General features: G+C 48.1%; 1 protein-coding gene across 2 annotated transcripts in view; it reads right to left on the reverse strand.

Annotated features, from left to right (window-relative positions):
* The window catches only part of LOC308571364 (transcription initiation factor TFIID subunit 1-like), a 52,038-nt gene extending 34,754 nt beyond the window's left edge, over positions 1-17,284 (reverse strand). The window contains exons 1-10 of one of the 2 annotated variants that reach the window (XM_081167017.1): positions 17,083-17,284; positions 15,295-15,412; positions 14,085-14,201; positions 12,920-13,045; positions 11,186-11,427; positions 9,055-9,273; positions 8,111-8,323; positions 7,150-7,345; positions 5,526-5,642; positions 2,308-2,475 (exon numbers count right to left, since the gene is read on the reverse strand). In XM_081167017.1, the coding sequence (XP_081023143.1) occupies positions 2,308-2,475; positions 5,526-5,642; positions 7,150-7,345; positions 8,111-8,323; positions 9,055-9,273; positions 11,186-11,427; positions 12,920-13,045; positions 14,085-14,201; positions 15,295-15,412; positions 17,083-17,211 (1,645 nt within the window). In that variant the 5' untranslated portion in view covers positions 17,212-17,284. Of the gene's footprint in view, positions 1-2,307; positions 2,476-5,525; positions 5,643-7,149; positions 7,346-8,107; positions 8,324-9,054; positions 9,274-11,185; positions 11,428-12,919; positions 13,046-14,084; positions 14,202-15,294; positions 15,413-17,082 lie in introns of both variants that reach the window. The other variant, XM_081167016.1, reaches the window with a different exon arrangement.
* Between the last annotated feature and the right edge of the window lie 919 nt (positions 17,285-18,203).

Raw genomic sequence — 18,203 nt, forward strand, 5'->3', positions numbered from 1 at the left:
ATTGTTTAATGTCTGGATAAGATATAAGGACCTACTTGAAAATAAAACCCCAAGGTGGTTGTCACCGATGGAAGCGAAGGCTCAGAAAAAGCTCAATATGGAGGCCAAATGGCCGAAATATTGGGAAATTTTGGAACAAGAGGGAGACAGATTGAAATTGCAGAGTTTTGAAAAACTAAAAAATAAAGTGCGAGATTGGCTTCATTATTATCAGATAATGGAGGCATAAAATTTGGACAAGAAAATTGGCTTCCAGGTGGAAAAATCAAAATTGGAAACAGAACTGTTAGAACCCAAAACCAAGGTTTTGTCAAAGATGTATAACTTGCTGTTGAAATGGAACACTCAGGATGAAACGGTGAAATCTGCTATGATTAAATGGGCACAAGATGTTGGACATAACATAATGATGGCTGACTGGGAACAGTTATGGACCACAGGTATGAAGTTTACGGCATGTAATGCCTTAAGAGAGAATATTGTGAAAATGATTTACAGGTGGTACATGACACCAGTCAAGCTTGCAAAAATCTATCATTTGCCCGATAATAAATGTTGGAAATGTAAAGAAACTGAAGGTACATTCTTTCACCTTTGGTGGACGTGCCCAAGGATTAAGGCTTTCTGGGAGATGATTTATAATGAAATGAAAAGGGTATTTAAATATACCTTTCTGAAGAAACCAGAGGCCTTTCTCCTGGGCATGGTTGGCCAATTGGTGCTAAAGAAGGATAGAACTTTCTTTATGTATGCTACAACAGCAGCAAGAATACTTATGGCAAAGTATTGGAAGACACAAGATTTACCCACTCTGGAAGAATGGCAGATGAAGGTGATGGACTATATGGAACTGGCGGAAATGACTGGCAGAATCCGAGACCAGGGAGAAGAGTCGGTGGAAGAAGATTGGAAGAAATTTAAAGACTATTTACAGAAATACTGCAAAATTAATGAATGTTAGAATGATGTTGGATTGAAGTTAAGTGGCTTTTAGCAGCAATGTTAAAAGGAATATGTAAAAATGGATTGTTAACAGGTGAAAATTTAAAGTTATTATATTTTAAGATAAGAGATTAAGATAAAATCAAAGAGGGAAAGGATTTGCTGAATTAACTAATTTGAACTGGAATACAAAAAGGGAGGTGTGAGGAGGTCGGGGAAACAAGCAAATGAAAGATAAGACATGGAAAGACTAATCTGTTTTTTTAATTGTTTATATTTTGTATCTTCATTTTCTATTTTTTCTCTTTATTTCTTTTTTCTTTTTTTGCATATTTTGTAATATGTTGAAACCTTAATAAATATCTTTTTTAAAAAAATAGAAGCTTACACAAATGGTCAACATGCAATGGCTTGAATTTCTGTGGTAGATTTATTTACCATGTATTATTCTCTTATGGACCTTGTTATCCTTGTTACCTTTCATTTGAGCACCTGATTAGCTTAGAGATAGCAAGGCTCCTTATTTTTCTCTTAAGTAACACTTTGACATAAATGTCAATGCAGTCAAAGGATTGTATTGCACCTGTTTTTATAAAGCAAACGAGTTTTTAGCCACAAATGTAATTTAAAAGGATATTTCCATTTCAGGGGGGAAAAATACATAAAAGAAGCCCATTTGAATGCAGGGCTTATAATCATCAATCTCGTTTAGGTACCTATTTGGACATGAAACTATTTATAGTAACCTATGATTTTAAGCCGGGATTGATGGAATATTCTTTCTTTTAATACCATTTAACAGAATTTTTATTCTGTTACATTTGCAAAATTATTATTTTTTAAATGGCCTGATTTTTTAAAAATAGCCATTAAACTTAAAACTATCAGAGATTATGGGGATTTTTAAGCCTGAGGCAACGGTTCCTCCCTATGGGATCTTTTATATAACAGGTTACCTCACTCCCTACTTCTGCAATTTAAGCCCCACTGCTCATTACAGTATAGAAATAGCTACAGTGCAAATTTAAATAAGGGGGGGGGGGAGGCAGTTAACTGTCATGGTTGCTGCAAAAGAACCTTGGCAATTACAGTTTACTGAAAGTTCTGTAAGAGATCTTCAGGCTCCTCATATTAACTACAGTTCCCAGAATTCATTAGGAGAGGTAGTTTCCTGGGAGATAGAAAAAGCAGGAGCTTCGCCGCCCTTGGACAGGTGGTTGCTGAGGAAAAAATTTCCCTCAGCCCACCTAAATTTTTCACCTTGAAGCCCAGTTACAAAATCACCATGCTTCAGAAAGCCAGAGATCTTTTCTCTCCAACCACTAGTAGGCCCAAAGGGAAAGCACAATGGTTCTGTGGACATACCCAGGATTATATTTTCATCATTTGGGTCAAGGGTCAGAACGGGTGGGGTCAAGACTTTCTCCATCGCCTCGTCATCCCAGATGATGTTGTTCTCCCAGCGGCCATAAACCAGCTCTTCGTTGTCAATGGGGAAAATAGAATACCACGGCTTGTCTTCATCCAGAGATGCTGCAACAACACAACATACGACACATCTCTCTATTTCTGGAGTACTAAGATACCGTCAAGTTCCTCTTCCCCAAAACGAGGCCAGCCACCCTCTCCAAAAGGCAGACCCTACCCCAGAGTACCACCAGAAGAGTCCAACTCCAGACTCTGCCATTACGAGACAAGGAGGAAGAGCACATTGTCAATGGAGAATGGCTCCAGGTGGAGATCTTGTGTGGAATCAATGCTGCTCGTTTAACACAAGGTTTTTGCACCGTCCGCAAGACATAGGTAAAGGTAAAGGGACCCCTGACAGGTAGGTCCAGTCGCGGACGACTCTGGGGTTGCAGCGCTCATCTCGCTTTACTGGCCGAGGGAGCCGGCATACAGCTTCTGGGTCATGTGGCCAGCATGACTAAGCCCCTTCTGGCGAACCAGAGCAGCGCACGGAAACGCCGTTTACCTTCCTGCCAGAGCAGTACCTATTTATCTACTTGCACTTTGACGTGCTTTCGAACTGCTAGGTTGGCAGGAGCAGGGACCGAGCAACAGGAGCTCACCCCGTTGCAGGGATTCGAACCGCCAACCTTCTGATTGGCAAGTCCTAGGCTCTGTGGTTTAACCCACAGCGCCACCTGCGTCCCTCCTTAACCCTTGTATACCCCTCCCCATTCAGTAGCAGTAAAGCTCTGTTGGATGAAATACAATTGCCTCTGGTCTATTTTGTGGGGATCCTGCAACGTGTTAAAGTTTTTACTCTGTTAACTATACATTGGGATTCAACTCTGGATCAATATATGAATAGAATTCCATATATGAGTAGAATTCCCTACTTCTGCTTGTTCCTCACCAGAGCACACCTTTGCCATCTTTTTCCTGGAAACCCATAGGGCTGAAGTGCTCCCATTTGCACCGACTGTGCCACCTGCTAACTTAAGGCACGCTGGACTTTAAGCCACTCAATGCCAAGGCGCTGCTCTCTCAAGGCCTCCTATGAAAAGCCCTTGTAGACCAGGCCAACGGCTCATCTAGTCCCATATTGTATTCTCACAGTGGCCAACCAGAAGTCCACAAGCAGGACATGAGCACAGCGGCAAGCCCCTCTGCTGCTGTTTCCAGCAACAGGTATTCAGAAGAATACTGCCTCCAATGGTGAACGTGGCCATCTGGGTTAGGAGCCTTTGACAATCTAACCCTCCATAGATTTGTCGAATCCTGTACACATTTACCTTAATGGTCAATAAAATTATTATACTTAACCAACTAATTGATGAAAGTAGGTCATGCAGCCACTAATGCATCGGCATTAGATCCATTTCAGTCCGGTTTCCGTCCTGGTTTTGGGACGGAGACGGCTCTGGTTGCCCTAACAGATGATATCCGTAGACAACTGGATCGAGGCGGGTCAGGACTGCTGATCCTTTTAGATTTGTCAGCAGCCTTTGACATGGTCGATCATGATCTTCTGGACCATCGCCTTGCAGACGTGGGGATACAGGGCATAGCCCGTAACTGGTTGTGCTCTTTTATCTCTGGTCGGGGACAGAGGGTGGCACTAGGGAGGGAAATGTCGTCACGCCACTCCTTGGTGTGTGGAGTGCCGCAGGGCGCAATTCTCTCCCCAATGCTTTTTAACATCTTTATGCGCCCCCTTGCCCAGATTATCCGGAGCTTTGGGCTGGGCTGTCATCAATATGCTGATGACACTCAGCTCTATCTACTGATGGATGGCCACACCAACTCGGCCCCTTACACACTGACCAGATGCTTGGAAGCTGTGGCTGGATGGTTTCGTGGGAGCCGATTGAAACTAAATCCTTCGAAGACAGAGGTCCTATGGCTAGGTCGGGATAGCATGGGGATGAGGGACCAACTCCCTTCTCTTGCGGGGGCCCAATTAGTGCCATTGCCTTCCGTTAAGAGTTTGGGTGTAATCCTTGACGCCTCCCTTTCCATGGAGGCGCAAGTCACAGCAACAGCCAAGGCGACATTTTTCCACCTTCGCCGCATCAAGCAGTTGGTCCCTTACCTTTCCCGCCCCGACCTGGCCACAGTGATCCATGCAACAGTCATCTCCAGGCTTGACTACTGTAACTCGCTCTACGCGGGGCTGCCCTTGAAGCTGTCCCAGAAACTCCAGCGGGTACAGAATGCTGCAGCGAGGCTCCTCACAGCGTCTCTGCCATGGGAGCATATTCATCCAGTGCTTTTCAAGCTGCACTGGCTCCCGGTGGAGTACAGGGTCAGATTTAAGGTGCTGCTTTTGACCTTTAAAGCCCTTCACGGCCTAGGACCCTCGTACCTACGGGACCGCCTCGCCTGGTATGCCCCACGGAGAGCCTCAAGGTCCATAAATAACAACACCCTAGTGGTCCCAGGCCCTAAGGAAGTTAGATTGGCTTCAACCAGAGCCAGGGCCTTTTCAGCACTGGCCCCAACTTGGTGGAACGCTCTGTCTCATGAGACCAGGGCCCTGCAGGATCTGATCTCTTTCCGCAGGGCCTGTAAGACAGAGTTGTTCCGCCTGGCCTTTGGATTGGAGCCAATTTGATTCCCTCCGCCCCCTTTTTCTTTTTTCTTTTCCTTCTCCTGCAATGAGGCTCCATTTTAATATTTTAATGTTCCATTATTTTAATGTTGTATTTTATTTTTGTTTTTAAGTTGTAATCACTCATCTTGTTTTTATTATTGCTTGTAAGCCGCTCTGAGCCCGGCCTTGGCTGGGGAGGGCGGGGTATAAATAAAAAATTATTATTATTATTAGTGGGTGAACACAGTAACTAGAGAGATTGAGGTTATGATTCTATACATTCTTGAACCCAGGTGTGGGGATCTCTGGTCCTGGGGCAGGAATGCCAGGATTCAACAACTCTTCAGGGTCACTGGTGGTGTAGAGATCTGTTGTGGGGTGCTGCTTCCCCTCTGAAGAAACCTTAAGTTTAATGTTTGGGCAGGGCTGCAGCCGATACATCAGACCCAGAGCCTGCCAGGTAATTATCACCAGTTTCCTTTTTGCTGACCAACACATACCATCTCCTCACTGTGAGCCACAAGCCTCCGCTCCTCCTTACCTTGCTGCTCAGGGAGCTGCTTCTCTTTGCACTTGGCAAGGCCCATGACTCCTGACATGCTGGGCTTCTGCATCATAGGGACAGGCAAATTGAGCAGGGACCCACTGCGGTTCAGCCCTGGAAACAGAAGCAAGAGGGCATTGAAAATGTCAGGGAGCCTCTGCTGAAACCAGGCAGCAGCTGGCTAAGAAAGGTTCCAGGGCGATATACCAATAAAACCAGGCATGAAAAACAAACTGTTGACATTTTTGTTTCAATAAACTTTTGCAGCAAGAAGAAGAGTTTGGATTTGATATCCCGCTTTATCACTACCCGAAGGAGTCTCAAAGCGGCTAACATTCTCCTTTCCCTTCCTCCCCCACAGCCTCCTTCTGTGGAGGCTGTACAAAACACTCTGTGAGGTGAGTGGGGCTGAGAGACTTCAGAGAAGTATGACTGGCCCAAAGTCACCCAGCAGCTGCATGTGGAGGAGCGGAGACGCGAACCCGGTTCACCAGATTACAAGTCTACCACTCTTAACCACTACACCACACTGAGATGAAGGGTCTCTGCTGTATTCATTTAGCATTGGTTTTAAAGCTGTAGAATTTTTAAAACCATTTTTAGCCATTCTTATTGTATGCCTGCACATCACCTTGAGGCGTATGTAAAAGGAGTAACAGTAATAATAAAAATTTCATTATCAAGAGGGTAACAAAGAAAGCCAGCAGCTTTGAAGAGACATAATTATCTGGAAGCTACCATATCTTGAGTCTGACCATTGGTCCATCAAGCTCAGTATTGAGTACACTGACTGGAAGCAGCTTCTGGGCTTTCCGGCAGCATTTCCTGACCATACCTGGAGATGCCAGGGATAATAAAAAATATTTATACCCCACCCATCTGGCTGGGTTTCCCCAGCCACTCTGGGCGGCTCGCAACATAATATTAAAAACACAATATAACATCAAACATTTAAAACTTTCCTAAACAGTGTTGCCTTCAGATGTCTTCTAAAAATCAGATAGCTGTTTATTTCTGATAGAAGGGTGTTCCAAAGGGAGGGTGCCACTACCGAGAAGGCCCTCTGCCTGGTTCCCTGTAACTTCACCTTGCAGTGAGGGAACTGCCAGAAGGTCCTCAAACCTGGACCTCAGTGTCCGGGCTGAACGATGGGGATGGAGTACTGGGAGCCAATGATAGGTCTTTCAGGACCAGTATTATATGGTCGGCGGCCACTCCCAGTCACCAGTCAAGCTGCCACATTCTGGATTAGTTGTAGTTTCTGGGTCACCTTCAAAGGTTGCCCCACGTAGAGCACATTGCAGTAGTCCAGGCGGGAGATAAGCAGAGCATGCACCACTCTGGCCAGTCTCCGGGCAGGTAGGGTCTCAGCCTGCGTACCTGATGGAGCTGGTAGACAGCCGCCCTGGACACAGAATTGACCTGCATTTCCATGGACAGCTGTGAGTCCAAAATGACTCCCAGGCTGCGCACCTGGTTCTTCAGGGGCACAGTTGCCCAGGGACAGAACCTGGGACCTTCACACCTGCCCAGGGACAGAACCTGGGACCTTTTGCATGCAAGGCAAGTGCTCTGACACTGAACTATGGCCCGTGTTGGCCCAGCTGCCTGCTGAGCTCACCTTGCTGGGCGTTGTAAGCAGTAGCATTCCTGGTCATGCTGGAGGGCAGCCAGCCAGCCAGACTAGCCCTCTGCGTCTTGGTCCCCTTGTGTTTGATGTCCTCCCCGTTCCAGATCACGTCGTCCTCCCACTGCAGCTGGGTCACCATGAGGAAGTGCTCGTCTGCCAGCAGCGCATCCTTCTCCACCACAGCGCTCTGCCAGGGCAGAACAGAAAAGCCTCAAGGGTTTCGACAGAAACAGTGATTACTACTATGGAAACTACCGCCTGCTGCCCAAAATGAAGGTCGCTGAGTATTTTAGACGATGCCAATGCAGATATATGGCCAAAAGAATAGATCTTGTATGCGATCCTGGCAGCACAAATTGCAACTCAATGGGAAACAGCCCCAAACCTTGCACTGGACGCCTGGTACCGCTCACTCTGGAATACAGCAGTAATGGAGAAAACTCTGCATAATTTGAGATTTCCACAAGGACTAGAACCTCCAGGCACTTTTAATATATTTGGCGTTCTTTTAGGACATATAGAGCAGAACCAGTCCTTTTTTTTGCAACTCAATTCCAGCACCTCTCAGGTGGGTGCCATTGCCATTCTAAAGAGAATGAGGGAGGTATAAATGATGAGTTCCAGCTCCTCTTTTTACAGAAAAATAGCACTGAGCGGAACTGTCATTTTCAAGCCGACCCTTGTCATAAGCCTGACAAAACTTCATTATCTGAGAACGTTGGTAAGTCTTTACTTGAATTTTGTTGTTTTAACTCATGTGGTCATTGTAAGTTTGTTTTGTAGTTCTGTTTTTCCATCTTTTAATTTTTTTTTCATGGTTATAATTGTTCTCTGTTTTATATGTGTTATAACATGAAATGATGATAATAAAACTTTACAGAAAGAAATTTTTTAAACTGCCAATGCACTGCCTCAGGAGAGACAAATTCAAGCCTTTCCCCCAACTCACTACCTCCTCCTTCTCCTCCTCCTCCTCCTCTTTGCGCTCTTTCATCTTGAAGCCATAGTCGAAGCCGCTGCCATCCTCAGGAACGCCCAACATGTCATACCAGAGCTGGGCAGGCCCATAGCGCCATTCAGCCACCTTGGGCCTGGTGTCGGCCACCTTGTCCGCATCTCCTGTAGACTGGGAGAACTTGGACTCCACCGGTGCCATCATGGTGATCTGGAGGACAAGAGGGTGTTGGAGGGTCAAGGGAGACGGAACTGGGATCATCCTGAGATGATGTCAAGGCAGGTGTCAGGTGCAGGTCAGAAATAACTAACAAGGTGCCCGTGAAGTTAGCTCTTTATTCAAAGAAACTAAGCAGCTCAGACCCAGTGAGCACAGCAACTCTTCCCAGTAGGTCTTGCCCCCATGAGGCAGTTGTGAAGCCTGAAGGTCCCAGCCTTCCCACTGCTCTCTAAGGCCCTTCCTACCCCGTGTCCTTTCCAAGCAACCTGATACTTCTGCAACTTATCTCTGCTTCACCTTATTCATAGTTCTCTGGGTTCTGGGAGACTGGGGGCAGGGGCTGGTCACAGCAGGAGGGGGAGACTCCCCCCCCCCCCGGCTTCTTCAGCAGCCTGCCTCATCTCTGCCTCTTAGCCTTATCCTCTCCAGCCTCCACCTCTGATTCTGAGCTGCTCTCTGCCACAGACTCTTCCTGCTCACTAAACCCTGTTGCCTCTTCAGCTTGCAACATCTCCTCCTACCAATCTGCTCCCTCTGACCGCTCACTGTCTTCCCACCACCACTACCCTGCCTTGTTACTATATCCAGCTGTTGTCGGCAGGGGGACAGTCCTACTGCAAGGCAGAGAGGAAGCCCCGCCCTCTCTCTTGGAGTAGGAACAAAGCCATGTGACGTGACACCCCGCCCCACTTCTATCATCCTCTCTGCTCCTGAAGACTCACCTCGTCGTCTGAAAGGCACTGCTCCGGAGGAGGAGGCGGGGCATATTCGTACTCCCAGGGAGATTTCTCTTCCACAATTGTCTCGACCGCAGCTTCTCCATCCAGGATCTGCACTTCCGGAGTGACTTCCCGGTGCTTCTTCTTGCGCTTCCTGCGGGCGCTGCGCCAGACCGATGGGATGTTTTTCCCAGGGCCAAAGAGGCGCAGGAAGCGCAGCACCTAAGGGGAGACGAAGAAGAAGAAGAAGAAGAAGAAGAAGAAGAAGAAGAAGAAGAAGAAGAAGAAGAAGTAGAAGAAGAAGAGGAGGAGGAGGACGAGTTAGGATTTGATATCCCGCTTTATCACTACCCAAAGGAGTCTCAAAGCGGCTAACATTCTCCTTTCCCTCCCTCCCCCACAACAAACACTCTGAGGTGAGTGAGGCTGAGAGACTTCAAAGAAGTGTGACTGGCCCAAGGTCACCCAGCAGCTGCATGTGGAGGAGCGGAGACGCGAACCCGGTTCACCAGATTACGAGTCTACCGCTCTTAACCACTACACCACACTGGCAGAGAGTGGAGGAAAGGTTGGGAGGCGCAAGCGACTGGCCTCTGGTCACTCAGCTGTGTCAAAGGCAAGTTCACATCTCTGGCTCACTGGAGAGGCAGCCCTCTGCAGATGGGGATGCTAGACCAGGAGGACGAGTGGGGGAGCGTCCTCAGCTTGGGGGACACACGCAGAGTTATTTATTCAGATAACTCCTCTACACTCACGGACACAAACATCCATTCTGTCAATGTAAACTTTGCCCCCGCCACAACCAGGCATGAAAAACCGCTATAAAATAGGAGGCTTTCTCCAAGCCTAACTGCAGTGGGGCAGCATTTTCCGTAGCAGGGAAGGGCAGTTTTTGGGTGGGGTGGGAAGAGCTGCAATCCCCTCAACAAAATAGTGCCCCTGTGGTGGATAAATACATTGATGCACCTTCTGAAAGATAGCTTACTGGCAGTAAAAGCAAGTGCGAAGAAAATATTGAGTGAAAGGGTGTTGTAAAAGAGCAGAAATGTCTGTAATGAGGTATGAAGGAATCTGCTGAAACTGACAGATAAATATTTGAATTTGCTATTCAAGCCTGTTCCTGTGATGTTACGCTTGCTCTTCTGATAAGGCCATTGGTTGGTTTCCAGATTGCAATCCTGCTTACTATAAGACTTGATTCCTACACATGTGAAAATCTCAGATGAGGCTATGCCTCGACAGAAGCCTGGGTAACATATGCCTGTGAACTCTGCTTTTGTGGGTTCCCAGCGACCAATGTTGTCCTCACCTAGTGAAGCTGTATTAAACATCACAATTAATTTGTTTTAGCATTTTATCCTCTGTATGTTTTTAAGTAGGGACGCGGGTGGTGCTGTGGATTAAACCACAGAGTCTAGAACTTGCCGATCATAAGGTTGGCGGTTCGAATCCCCGTGATGGGGTGAGCTCCCGTTGCTCGGTCCCTGCTCCTGCCATCCTAGCAGTTCAAAAGCACATCAAAGTGCAAGTAGATAAATAGGTACCACTCCGGCAGAAAGGTAAACGGCGTTTCTGTGCGCTGCTCTGGTTCGCCAGAAGCGGCTTAGTCATGCTGGCCACATGACCCGGAAGCTGTACACCGGCTCCCTCGGCCAATAAAGCGAGATGAGCGCCGCAACCCCAAAGTGGGTCACGACTGGACCTAATGGTCAGGGGTCCCTTTACCTTTATGCTTTTAAGTATGGCTGTGATTTTTTCCTCCATTTCGTTATTTTACCTTTTTGCCCAGACAACAAGCCTCGCTGATGTGGGCCAAAGGAATGCACAGCAATACATTCGGCACCAGCTTGGCTGCAGGAATTGCTGGAAGGAGCATACAACATTCCATCCAACCATGTTAGCAAATCCACCCCAGATTTGTGTAGGGCAGTGGAGGTTTAGGATCGGTCTTTTCTTTCTCCTACAAGGGGCTCATCAACCCGAGAAGGTAGCCCATCTGTTCTGCTAACTTATATGACATAAAATAAAGGAAATCAAGCACAGGGGAGACCTCCGTCCTTTTAGCACAAAGCATGGCCTTTCACTCAGTCCTCCCCGCCCCCCTTTCTGCAGAGTGTCAACCTTCAAGCCCTACCTTGCCTGGTCTGAACTCGGGGAACAGATCTGTGACACTTGGCAGCTGCTTGGTGGTATCCTGCTGCATTATCCCTGCAAGTGGCAGCGTAAGTCTGCTGTCGCTGGACTCTTCCTTCCGCGAGTCCTGGGACCCCGATTCCGATTCAGAATCCGAAGAGCTGCTGAAGTCATTCTTCTCCAAGGCAGCGGATGAAGGGGCAATGATGGATGGAAGGATGATACCATCGTTGTCTTCAGACCCTGGAAGAGAGTACCTCTCAGAAATAAAGAAAAAAAGAAAGATATTGGAAGACACAAGATTTACCCACCCGGGAAGAATGGCAGATGAAGTTGATGGACTATATGGAATTGGCAGAAATGACTGGCAGAATCCGAGACCAGGGAGAAGAGTCGGTGAAGAAGATTGGAAAAAGTTTAAAGACTATTTACAGAAATATTGTAAAATCAATGAATGTTAGAAAAATGTTGGAATGAAATTATATGGCTTCAGCAGAAATGTTATAAGGAATTAAGTATAAATAGATTAATAGAGAATTAAAGGGGAAAATAAGGTCAAAATGTGTTAAGATAATTATAGGATAGAAAGCAGAGGAAGATGGAAAGGAATTGCTGAAACAACTAATAGAAGCGGAATACAAAAAGGGAGGTGTGAGGAGGTCATGGAAACAAGTGAATGAAAGATTGAAACTATTTGATGTGTTTTAAATTGCTTTTGTTTTGTTTTTTAGTTTAAATTGTTTTTGTTAGTTTAGTGTTAGGTATTGTTTTTGTATTGTATTGTATTTATTGTATTGTATTGTTTATTTTCTTTTTTTATGTAATATCTAATTTGTTGGAAAGTAATAAATATTATTTTAAAAAAAGGAAGAAAGAAAGAAAGACTCTACTTCCTAACCTCAACATGTCCGAAAGCTAACCCTGGGTCACATGCCTTATTCCAGGCATCAAAGACAAAAGTGCAGTATTTCTTGAAATTTTCAACTTGCATTTTAAAAAGGGTCAAGTGAGTGGGAGGGGAAGAGACGCCAAGAGAATCCTCCTGGACACATCAAAAACTGCATGGACTCCGCACTCAGGGAGTTTTAAATTCTCAGATCCAATTCTCCTGCTTCCGGTAGATTCTACGGTTATTGAATAAATGAAGCACATTTGCATACTGCCTTATCACAAAGCTGAAAGCACTTTAAAGTGAAAAACCGCAAGCCAGAAAAAAGTACATCAAAATAAAACCACATTTTAGCTGAGGCAGCAACGTAAAAGGGAAATCCCAGATTAGGGCTGTATCCAAAGTGGCACTGTGTGAATGTTCTGCCAGCGCAAGGATTTCTGCTTCTGCAACGGAACATCCTACCCCTCTCCTCCACCAAAGTAGCCCCTCCAGAACAGACTGGGTGTGTGGGGTGCACATGGGGGGAGTTACATGGCAGAAGCAAAAATTCTTATGCTAACAGAACAATAGGTACTGCTACTCTGGACTCCACCCACGATTTTTCACTGTGTTTCTTTCAGACCAGGGATAGCTCAGGGGGTAGAGCATGAGACTCTTAATCTCAGGGTTGTGGGTTTGAGCCCAAGTTGGGCCAAAGATTTCTGCATTGAAGGGGTTTGGACTAGATGACCCTCGGGTTCCCTTCCAACTCTACAAGCCTATGATACTGCTCACCCCTGGGCCCTGCAGGACTCACAGGCACTTCCCAGGAGTACATGTTACATCTCAACAGTACATACTCACCAGAAGCACTTGCATCCTTTTCGTCCTCTTTTCTCATTGGCCCTGGAGGTGGTGGTGGGGGAGGCATCAGCTTGGAGTCAATATCTTCGGAGTCAGCATCATAATCATCATCATCATCATCATCGTCTAAGGAAAGGAAGAAAAAAAAGGAGTGGTGGGCAGCCCTTCCATCACATCTCAACTTCAGTTTATCGTCCCTGTTAAAAACCACCAGGATGAAACATTCCAAGAAAATCCAGGCACCCTCCATCATCCAAAACAGATATTCTATTCCCACCATCTGAACTAGATGGTAAAAAAGGTAAAGGTTTACCCTGGATGGTTAAGTCCAGTCAAATTCAACTATGGGGTGCAGTACTCATCTCTGCTTTCAAGCCGAGGGAGCCAGCATTTGTCCGCAGACAGTTTTTCTGGATCATGTGGCCAGCATGACTAAACCGCTTGTGGTGCAACGGGACACCGTGACAAGTGCATGGAAACGCCGTTTACCTTCCCACCGCAGCAGGTACCTATTTATCTACTTGCACTGGTATGCTTTCAAACTGCTAGGCTGGCAGGAGCTGGGACAAAGTGACAGGAGCTCACCCCGACATGTGGATTCGAACTGCTGACCTTAAGATCAGCAAGCCCAAGAGGCTTGGTGGGTTAGATCACAGTGCCACCCGCGTCCCATTTGAACCAGATGTACCAAGGATCTGAATCAATATAAGGCGGCTTCCTATGTTCTTTTAATATAAAACGCCCAAATGGGTGTACAGTAAATTTAAAAACAAAGGGAATGTGACAGCACGTGACAGCAGCCACACCCCAAAATTGGCTTCAACTGGCCAGCTAAACCAGGCGAGGGTAGTTGACAGGTCTCAAACCCCTGGTTAGTTAGGGACTTCCCATGCATGCGAAAACAGGCTCTGGCGGATTGAGAGGACAAGAACAATATGGGCCCAATAGTTTCTGCACATGCTGTAGAGAGGTGACAGCAGATGGGGCTGGTCATCCTGGTAGCCCATCTACCATAGGCACTACCCTTCCTCTAACGCCCCATACACAGGATGCTAAACAAGAAGAGCAACGGGGAGCCAGGGCGAGTGTCAGGTTAGCAAGGACCAGTTGAAGAGGTGAAAGATCACAGTTGTGACAAAGGAAAGCAGCTGTTGCCACCACCTACCTGCCCTCTGAACTGGCTGAAGGTTGCCCATTGCCTGCCGGTACCTGCGGCTTTCATCTTCGGCCACTTCGGTGATGTCAGAATAATCGACAGCATCCTCGGTGCTTTTAACCCAGCCTGGCGGCAGGGAGAGGAACAGGGAAGAACACAGAAAAATTACAGACCCAACAGGCCACACCATTTTTCTATCCCAGCTTCCGCACCCATGTTCAAGAATAATGTTGCTCACCAGGGCAATACGGGTTTCAGCATTCAATTCTGGCCCCACTGCACTGACTGCCAGTTAGTTTCTGGGCCCAATTCAAAGTGCTGGTTTTGATCTATAAAGCCTTAAATGGCTCAGGACATTTTTACATTTTAGATTTATTCTTGCTCTCAAGAGCTGACTTCCCTCCTTCCTTCTAAAATGTAATATTTTATGTGTATGTATATTATGTAATTATAAAAAAAATAAAGATCATCTTTTTAAAAAATGGCTCAGGACCACAATACCTCAAGGACGACCTCTCTCCATATGAACCTACCCAGACCTTGAGGGTGGCAACACAAGAACAAGCCTTTTTTCTGCAGTGGGTCTCTGCCTGTAGAATGCTCTCCCCAGGGAGGCTTGCCTGGTGCCTTCATGATAGACCTTTAGGCACCATGTGAAAGCGTTCTTCTTCAACCAGGCCTTTGGCAGATTAACACCTTTTACAACTTTTACGCAGGGTTGTGGGAGAGGGTGAGGGGGGTTCATTGGTTTGTGGTTTTTTGTTATTGTTTTATTATGTAATTTGTGTTTTTATTTTGTATTTTTATGTTTAAACCCCCTGAGATCTATGGATGAAGAGTGGTATCCAAATTAAAATAAAATATTGTGCTATCATGGTGGTGCTGGACTTTACAGACGGCTTGTAGAGGCTACTGCTTTGCTACTAAGTTCATGCATTACATGCAAACCCTGAGTAAGCAATGCCAGAACACTGAATTAACCAGCTGCACCTCTTTTTAAATGCACAAACAGGAGTCAGCCTTGATCCCTGAGAGAGCAAAGCCTTATATCCTAGCCTTTCCCAAACTAGTGCCCTCAGTAAGTTGTTGCACCACAAGTACCATCATCCTTGACCACTGGCCATCAGCAGGAGCTGATGGGGCTCCAAACAACATATGAAAGGCACCAGCCTGGAGAAAGCTATTCTGTCCCAGTCCTAAGACAAAAACGTTCTCCTACCTTCCTCATCCAACTGGGCTCCATCTGACTCAGAAGCATCATCTTCGCTGGCTGTGATTTCTGTTATGAGGCTCCCCAGACCCAATGCCCCAAGTCCGGCCAAATGTTTTTTTGACTCCTGGGGAGGGGACAGAAAGAAAACAGGATTTGGCTGGAAGCGGAGGGAAAGAACCTTAAGACCATACTGTGACCTTCCTCATACAAAGTAGATGCTCTAACTCAAACCGCTGTGCCTTGCTCAGAGATATGCACTAGTTGCCCATTTGCTATCAGGCTAGATTCTGTTACGATCTTGCTGATTAGAGCATGCTCCAGCTTCTGAAGGCTTCTGAAGCTGTGGGTCGCTGTTTCATGCTGAGCCAAGGACAGGAGATCACCTGGCTACTGGCCGGTGGGCTGGAGCCAGCTGGGGGCTTGCAAATTGCCCCCGTTCCCTTGGAAGCATCCCAACAGCTTCAAAGTGTTACTCTGTTGGCATATAAAGCCCTGAATAGTTTGAGACCAGTTTATCTAAAGTTCACTCTGCCCCACGTGTGCCGACTCCCCCATCCCTTCCCTGCTGCCTCCCTCCCTCCATCTTCTCTTCCCTGCTCCAGCTTGACCCAGAACCCTCCCCCGTCCCGACAGCTGGGCAGCCCTGCCCCCCCATCCCCATGGCTGGGCAGCCCCCAACCCGCCTGGGCAGCCCTCGCCCCAACCCCCGTGGCTGGGCAGCCCCTCGCTCCCCGTTTGGACAGCCCTCACCTCCCTCCCCATGGCTGTGCAACCCCCCCCCCATCTGCACAGCCCTAGCCGTCCCCCATGGTTTGGCAGCCCCCTGCTCCTCCATCTGGGTAGCCTTTGCCCCCCCCCGTCCCCATGGCTGGGCAGCCCCCACCCCGTCTGGGCAGCCCTTGCCCCCCTCCCCATGGCTGGGCAGCCCCTTGCTCCCCATCTGGACAGCCCTCACCCCCCTCACCATGGCTGGGCAACCCCCGCCCCCTGCCTGCACAGCCCTAGCCCCCCCCCATGGCTGGGCAGCCCCTCACTCCCCGTCTGGACAGCCCTCACCCCCCTTCCCATGGCTGGGCAACCCCCCCACACACACCCGTCTGCACAGCCCTCACCCGCCACCCGCCCCCATGGCTTGGCAGCCCCCTGCTCCACCGTCTGGGCAGCCCCCATGGCTGGGCAGCCCCTCACTCCCCGTCTGTACAGCCCTCACCCCCCTCCCCATGGCTGGGCAACCCCACCCCTGCACAGCCCTAGCCCCCCCCCCCCATGGCTGGGCAGCCCCCCCCCGCCTGCACAGCCCTCAACCCCCTCCCCATGGCTGGGCAACCCCACCTCCCGTCTGCACAACTGTAGCCCCCTCCCATGGCTTGGCAGCCCCCTGCTCCACCGTCTGGGCAGCCCTCGGGGCCCCCCGTCCCCATGGCTTGGCAACCCCCGCTCCCCTCCCTTCCCGTCTCTCCTCCCGCGTGCTGTCCTGCACACACACACACACACACACACACCTGGCTGGCCAGCCCCCACCGTCCCCAGCCCCCCTCCCACGTTCAGCTCGACCCGACTAGCCAGTCCCCGCCCCTACCTTTCCCCTGCCCCCCCTTGTGCCGCCCCCATTCCAATTCGACCCAGCTTGACAGGTGTCCTCCTCCCCCTTTCAACTCGGCCCCTCCCACTGTGCCCCGCGCCTCGCCCCACTCCGCGCGCCCCCTTTACCTTGACACGGCTAGCTAGCCAGCCCCCCTCCCTTCGTCCCTGCCCCCCCCGACCAGTAAGCCCCCACCCCCGCGAAGCGCCCACCTGGTCGAGGAGCCCCTCGCCCTCGAGCTGGCCCTGCTCGTTGATGTTGCCGAAGAGGAAGCCGGCCAGGGAGAAGGGCGCCGCCCGGCTCTCGCCGCCCTCGTCCTCCTCGCTGTCCGAGTCCGACATCTCCACGACGCAGCAGCAGCCGACTCCGTTCCTAAGAGCGCCGCCGCCTCAGCCGCCTGCCTTTAAGTGTTTACGCCGGAAGCGGAAGCCGCCGCGACCATAAAAAGCACGCCGGAAGGGTAGAGCGGCGCTAGGAGGCCCCCTGGGCGAGTTCCGCATCGACCGCTACAGCGGCGCCTCTAGGATTCCATCGGCTGGCTTCTCTGTCGATGGGTCGCTTGACTTATCCGCCGCTTTCCCCGCGATCGGCTGTGCCAAAGCGGCTTACGGCCCCGAAAACATTGGAATACGTCGGAAATATATCAAAATGCAGAAGATGAAGTTCCAAAACAACAACAACACACAACCCGGCAAAAATTAACGATTTTGCAAACGCAGCATGAATATAAACTGGGTTTTTTTTTTCTAGGGGGGCGCATACCCCTAACATTTTGTGAATCTTTGTACTTTTGTACAATTATTATATTTATTTCCCCTGATTTCAACTATAAAATGGTGATTTTCTTGAGTCAAAATGAGGGTACCCCTAAACATTTTTTTAGAAAAAATGCACTGAATATAAACAAATAATCTAGGCTGAAGTACTTAAATATGTATAGCAAAACAAGAGGTCAAGGGCCAATGCAGTTTCTGGCAATTGTCCTTGCTCCGCTCCTGGCTTAAATATAGTTCAGAGGGGAGGGGTGGTAGATGGCATACAGCTAGCTCCCACGGGGGGGGGGGGCTGTTATTGGGTTGGTTTTATTATTTTGTTGTTTTTTAAAAAATATTTTATTCAATTTTCACAATAAGATAAACATACAAAAACAGAAAACATACAAAATCACAAAAAACAATACAATACAAAAAGATTAAGGTTAAACAAAAAAAAAGAAATAGAAACACATGTATTAACACACAAAAAAACCAAAAAATTCCCTCTTTCTTAATTTCTCAACTTCAATTAACTACTTTTCCAGACTTCCTCACATCTCCCATTCTTGTATCCCTTT

The sequence above is a fragment of the Podarcis bocagei genome (genome assembly GCF_964188305.1).
Source record: "Podarcis bocagei genome assembly, chromosome: 13".
Lineage (NCBI taxonomy): Eukaryota > Metazoa > Chordata > Lepidosauria > Squamata > Lacertidae > Podarcis > Podarcis bocagei.